This window comes from Helianthus annuus, chromosome 8, assembly GCF_002127325.2.
Source record: "Helianthus annuus cultivar XRQ/B chromosome 8, HanXRQr2.0-SUNRISE, whole genome shotgun sequence".
Classification (NCBI taxonomy): Eukaryota; Viridiplantae; Streptophyta; class Magnoliopsida; order Asterales; family Asteraceae; genus Helianthus; species Helianthus annuus.
Genome location: NC_035440.2, coordinates 16,101,121 through 16,108,410, shown reverse-complemented (window position 1 = coordinate 16,108,410; position 7,290 = coordinate 16,101,121). Strand labels below are relative to the sequence as shown.

The 7,290-nt window shown below is 36.2% G+C and overlaps 1 protein-coding gene across 1 annotated transcript; it reads left to right on the top strand.

Moving 5' to 3' along the window:
* The first annotated feature begins 6,168 nt into the window (after positions 1 to 6,168).
* LOC110869633 lies at positions 6,169 to 6,660 on the top strand. The gene has a single exon (XM_022118873.1). It carries the CDS (start codon positions 6,169 to 6,171, stop codon positions 6,658 to 6,660), a length of 492 nt encoding a protein of 163 aa, XP_021974565.1.
* The last annotated feature ends 630 nt before the right edge of the window (positions 6,661 to 7,290 follow it).

Below are 7,290 nucleotides of genomic sequence, written 5' to 3'. Positions count from 1 at the left end.
GATGCTGTGGTGATGTCGATGATGGAAGGGGAGAAGGAATGGCCCAGTTGAAGACATTTCAAGAGAATGAAAGGTTGGATTTGACTCCAGAGGTTATATGAATGGTTATGATTTTATCTGGAGTTAATATAGTAGAAAGAATGGGTCAAATGTCAAAGTCAGATTTAAATAATGGTAAGGAAAGTGAAATTACAAGAATGCCCTTATGTGCAAGGCACATGACCATACTTAACCAAAAAATCTAACTAGGTTACGGCTAAAGGACATAGCGTGCAGGATTTTGTAACCTTAAATACAAAACTTGTCAACTTTTGCGCTAAAGGACACCGCCTAAAAAATGTGTTAACATAAAGGACAAAACTAATTTACTCATAATTTAATGGGTCCCTGGGATCGATAAATTGAGCAGGATGAGTTGGGTACAGATACGATGCCTGGGGGATAAGAAGAGGAAAAATATTAGAAGTGTTCAGTCAAGACAAATCTTTGTAGGATTTAGGACTTTTCATCATTTTTTAATATATGATTGTTTATTTGAGTTTATGGAATATATCGTATCACTTTATTTATATATTCGGTAATAATCGATATTAATATTATAGATTATATGTATTTTTCATACTATGTAATATACTAATATATACAAATATGTAATAAAAATTTATTCATGTTAAAAAATTAAGCTATTTTTAGCTAGGCTAATTACACGATTAACCACCCACAACCGACCCGCTATAACCATTAAAACCGATTAACCATAACCACCATAACCGATCGGTTATAGTTATGGTTATCCATAAACCGACATCGTGGTTATGGTTATGGTTTTAAGCCAAAACCGACCCGAACCGACCCCTGCACACCCCTTTTTTGTATGTGGGACCCGAGGATTTTTGGAAAACAAAACTACACCACAAAGAACAGAGGCTTACTTTTAGTTAAGCGTAAAATCAAACGGAGTGGGGTGGTTCTTAATATTATGAATTTTTACGCCCCCCACGGTGTTGTGGTGACACAAAGTTTGTGGGAAGAGATATTGAGTGAAGTTGCTAACAGTACATGTTTGTGGATTATCACGGGAGACTTTAACGCTGTGCATTTTCCCGAAGAGCGAAAAAACTCTGTGTTTAAGTCCCCGTGCACCCGTAATTTTAATGCTTTTATAAATGATCTAGGCTTGCTGGAGTATAATATGACAGGTAGACAGTTCACTTGCATGCGGGATAATGGGAGAAAGCTCAGTAAAATAGATAGAATGCTTTTGTGTTCCAATTTTTTAACAGTTGGCCAAAATCCTGTCTCAAGGCGTTACCCAGCTTTCTCTTGGACCATTGCTTTATGTTGTTAACTACTGTTTATTCTAACTTTGGACCTAGACCGTTTAGAGTATATAACTCTTGGTTAGAAAAACAAGGTTATGAAGAGGCAGTTAAGTCAACTGTAAAGAGCTTTTGTGACACTGGACCGGTAGATTTAAAGCTAACAAAGAAATTCACTCATATTAGAAAATGCCTTAAGAAATGAAGGAATGAGATGAGAGAGAGAGAGAGAGAGAGAGAGAGAGAGAGAGAGAGAGAGAGAGAGAAGAGAGAGGCAGAAAGGGAAATCCTTGCCAGGAAAGACATTGAGCAATTAGAAGAAGAGATGGAGTTTCAGGATCTTTTAGAAGAGGAAGAGTGGGTTCTTATGGAAAGCAAAAAGTCCTTAAGGAAGTGGAATTAAAAAAGAATGCGGATCTTAAACAAAGGTCTAGGATTAGGTGGGCCTTGGAGGGTGATGATAACTCTATGTTTTTTCATGGGGTTATTAGTTCGAGAAAAGCGAAAAATTCGGTCCATGGGTTAAATATAGGCAGGGAATGGGTGACGAAACCAAAGCTGATAAAGAAAGACATTCTTGGGGTTTTTAGGAAGCGGTTTATTGAGAATATTCTGATGCGGTCGGAATTGGAATGCTTAAACATAAAGACCATCTTGGATGATCTTAAGGTATCGCTCATTGAAAGGTTCTCCAAAAATTAAATTAAAGAAGCAGTGTTCGAATGTCGTGATGACAACGCTCCAGGGCCTGATGGCCTTAACATGAAATTCATTAAGCACTTCTGGCATCTGTTTGAAAGTGATTTTTGTGAAGTCATGGAGAATTTACATAAGGATGAGAATATTAATTGTGGTAGTGGGTCGTCGTTCATTACTTTGATCCTTAAAGTTAAAGACCCGGTTAAGCTTAACAACTATCGCCCTATAAATCTTATAGGGATTATTAGCAAGGTCATATCTAAGATCCTTGCTAATCGTCTTAGAAAGGTCTTAGAGGTGGTTATTTTGGTGTCTCAATCAGCCTTTCTAAAAGGGAAATTCATTTTGGATGGATCATTGATGGTGAATGAGATTATCTCCTGGATCAAGAAAGCAAAAAAAAAAAACAAACTTTTATCTTACAGATTGATTTTGAGAAAGTTTATGACAACGTTAATCGGAATTTCGTGATAAACATTACGAGGCAAATGTGGTTCCCAGACTTGTGGTGTAGGTGGATCTTAGGAATTTTAGGTTCGACGAGGTCTTCGGTCTTAGTCAATAGCGCGCCTACCTTCTGTCACACCCCGATATTTCCACGTATTACTGGTGGGCCCGGTGGGGAGTATCGTGACGTAGTTGATATCATCATAGTCAATTTATCACAGTTCAATGCACAGCGGAAGTCTAAAAGTAATAATATTACAAACCGAATGAATGTAACACAAGTATTACAAACGGAATGTAAATGGATCCACAGGCGGATCAAAACAAAGGGAATATTTGTTCAACAGATTTTAAAGTGATAAAGCTTGCAAGACTCTTTATTTATTCACTCAGTGGTAGCCAGCCTATTTCGCATAGTACCTGCACTTAACCTTTTGGAAAATACAAATCGACTCTTTTGAAAATATTTAAGAAATTTAATTTAAATGCACAAGGCACAAATAATCTTTTATAACTTGGGACCATTATTTTAAAAATAATCTTGTATACAGTTTTATATGTTTGTCGTCCGTCAGGGCCGGTTAGAAGAGCCGGACAAGATTAACTAACACACCACAAGTATAATGCCCACAAGGAAAATTCCTTATTGTAGGATACCTTTTATACATACGCAACTGTCAGGTATATGCCTACACCCCGTGCTTAAGTCGTGGCCATTTCAATGAATGAACCGAGGATATCCAGGACATGGTCGTTAACCCCCCAAAGACATTGCACCAAACAAAACAGATTGAAATGGGTTATGTAAATATATTAATCACAATCCGATTTAAATAACTACATACCCGACCAAGCGGTATTATTATAATACCGTATCCCAATCCCGTATAACGGAAAATAAGTTAAAAGTATTTACCTGAGCAAAATATAAATTTTATCCCAGCCGTATAACAATCCCGGTTAGTTTTAATGAAAGGTTTACGGTTCAAAACGCAAGATTAAGCGAAGACCGGATTAGAATGTGATTTACACCCGACAAGTATGGAGACTTGTGTAATATGGGTAAACTAAACACATTCTGGATTTCGAGATAAAAATGATAAGGTTTGACCCATTTCGGTTAATTTATGCAAACTAGTTACATAAACCGCACCGAACGCGAAAAATGCATAACGGGTAACCAAATGAGTCATATACAGGTTTCACAAGTTAATATGCCTTAAATATGTTGTGATATCAGTAGGATACCTTCCATTATGCCCAAAATGAATTTAAACTCAATTTAAGCCCCGAAGGGGTATTTTGGTCATTTAAAAGATTATAAAAGAGATTAAATAATAATCTGAGGTTCTGGTCTAAAATAACCAGTAAAAATATTTAATTTAATAAGTTATATCAGTAAGATATCATACATATGTGAATTTTATCATTTATGACCAAACTATGCGTCGAAGGGGCATTTTGGTCATTTCACATAAGCTTTAAGGGTTAAATTTGGAAATCTGAGTTCAAAACTTTTACTTACTGTTAAAGTATAAAAATTTACTCATAACATCAGTAGGTAACAAGTCTTAGGTGCCTAATATGATTTTAAACCATACTATGCGCCTAAATCGCATAAAAGTCGGTATTTAACGATATTCGGATTAATTTAGGAAATCTGAGATTATGATCAGCCTTTACTGTTTAAAATAACTTATTTAATATATAAAATCAGTAGAAAAAGGTTTGGTATGTAAAGGATGTATAAAACTCATTTTATTAGCAAAAAGGGCATAACCGTCAATTACCGAATCAATGCAAGAACCTTATGTTATGATCAGTTTAAAATTTAATAAAAATTTCTAGAAATCCCAAAATATTATATTACATCAATGGGTAAAAGGTTTGGTGTCAAAATTTGGGTTTAAATAGGTTTTATGTCGAAAATGCCGTTTAATTAATAAAAATAGTCTAATTTACGATATTGAGCATAACTCCTAATTTAGACCTCAAACTGATCTCAAATTTTTAGGACATGTTTATAAATCAGTAATAAAGGTTTTTGTCCTCTCACATTTTCAAAAATCTCGTTTTAATGTCAAAAGGGCATAATGGTCAACATTTAAGCAATTAACGGAAACATGCAAATGAATCGGATTAATAAGGAACCATGTAGTATAACCTAAGAGGGTTTTACTAACTTATAATATGGTCCTAAAGGAACCTTAAGGCATATCTAAAACAAGCTAAATCGGGTCAGAACTGAAAGTCAAAGCAAAAGTCTACTTTTGCGACTTTCGGTTCCGAACCGAGCCTAAACTTAGAATTGTTGGGTTGAACATGCCTAGACATGTTCTTACATTATTTACCAAGTTATTTTAGTGTTAAAACAGGTTCCATAACTTCTACATTATCAGTTATGAATTTATTTGCAAAAATAGCTTCTGTTGACTTTTTAATATTAAGTTTGACCCGAGAATTGACCAAGTTAGAGTGAGAATCAGTAGGTGCCCTTTTAAGGGTTTATTACTTACATAATTACCAACTCATAGCCACTTTCAACTTGAATAATGGCTGGACCATTAGTGATTAATCACTAAGTCAAAGCTTAATTACGATGGCTTTGACTTTTGGTCATTAGACTAATAAAACTTAAACTTAAGAGGTTAAGAACACTTACAATGGTCCTTAACACGAATTTGGAACCTAAGAAAACTTGCTTGAACTCCAAAAAGCTCCAAAGAGAGTGTTGTGAATAATTTTTGTGAATGTGCAAATGAACTAGCAAACAAGGGCCTTTATATAGGATTTCAAACTTCACAAGATCATTCCACACAAGCCTACAACTGATTTCTGATGATCCCAGGTGTCCCCTATGCTTGAAAATCTGTTGGCTCAGTCCCTGGAATCGAAACAAGCATGCAAAGGCGGTGTAACCTGCTGTACATGCACCTGTCCTTTTTTTCTGCATCTGATAGGCCTACGTGGCCCGCGTAGGATTCTTAAGGAGTCTATGCGGGGGCGACGCTCCTAGGCAACCGGAAAACAACTTTCATTCATTGTAGTGTTGGTCCCTGGTCCATAACAAGTTTATATAACTTTCATTTATTGCATTTAGGACCCCCCATAGTTAACTTTTAAGGATCTCGAGTCACAAACTAACTCCATTAAGCTCCCGGTTAGTCGTACGATCACCCGAAAAGTCTTGTTATCTTCGAAACTCCACAAAATTAATATCCGACATTCTTGAGAGCAAACTATATAATCATTACAATGTTTTTAGGTTCGTTAAAAGGTCATTCAGAGGTTACTTTCAACATGTTGACACTTTTAACCCTTATGTTTCGTAAAATCCTTATTTTATACACAAACGACTTTCCATTGTTCGATAAATTATTCGTTAAAGAATACGAACGTCGTGTGAGGTCAATCAGAGGCACAAAAATGGCATGTTAACACTTTGGATCCCTTTACTTACATATTTACATTGTTTGGCAAATTTAGTCCCTCCAGATCAATCTATTACACATTTAAGGTCCATGACACGTGTCTTTATTTTATTGGACGTGATTTTACGAGGTGTTACACCTTCGAATTTCAATGTGGTAAAGGTATGAGACAAGGTGACCCACTTTCCCCTTTCCTATTTCTAATTGTTATGGAAGCTTTGTCTTGTTTGTTTGGTAAAGGTGTTACACGGGGTGTGCTGTAAGGAATTCAAATGCCTAACGGTGCCTCGTTGATTTCTCATCTTTTGTATGCGGATTATGCCATTATCATTGGAGAATGGTCGGATGCTAATATTTTAAACGTGGTCAGAATTCTTCGAGTGTTTTATATGTGTTCAGGTTTGAAGATAAATCTATCCAAGTCAAATCTTTATGGTATTGGAATGGATATGGATGAAGTGAATAATACGACTATGGTGGTTGGGTGTAACGCAGAGAGCACTCCTTTTAAGTATCTTGGTTTGATGGTTGGGGCTAATATGAATCGAGTAAACAATTGGAAGTCGGTGTATGATATCTGTGAAGCTAGACTTTCCAGATGGAAACCTAGTTTGCTCTTTATTGGAGGTCGTATCATGGTTATTAAGTCGATTCTTGAAAGTTTTCCTAATTACTATTTTTGTTTGTACAAAGCCCCGGTTAAAGTGATTAGAGACCTGGAATCAATGATAAAACGATTTTTATGGGGAGGTTCAGGTGATTAATAAAAAGATGCACTGGGTTGCTTGGGATCGTGTGACTGTAGACAAATAAGAAGGGGGCCTCAGGTGGAGTAAGTTGAATTAATATCGCTCTTCTATCCAAATAGGGATGGCGATTTAATATAGAAAAAAATCAGCTCTGGATGAAGGTGGTGGATGCGATTTACAAAAGCAGAAGCAATTGGGACTTTCTTCCGGTAAAAAAGAAGCCTGAACGAAGTGTGGAAAAATATAACCAAAACGGTAGCTCGAACTATGGTGGACGGTATTCCTTTACATAATTTTTATAAAAGCATAGTTGGTAATGGCCATGATACTTCGTTTTGGTTGGACCCCTGGCTTTTTAATGAACCCTTAAAAGATATTTATCCTAATATTTTCAGTCTTGAAGCTCACAAAAATGTAGTGTGGATAGTAGGGTTCGCAGGAACGAATACGATACGTACAGGATGAACTAGAACTTGAGAAACAGTCCCGGATCTTTTTTGGAGATTTCGGAATTGAATTGGATCACTAGGGACCTGGACTCGGTTAAACTTGAAGATCGGAATGACAAGTGGTCATGGATCGGGACGAAAGAATATTCAGTTGGGACAGTTAGAAGAACTCTTAAAAGTGGAACGGACCACAATA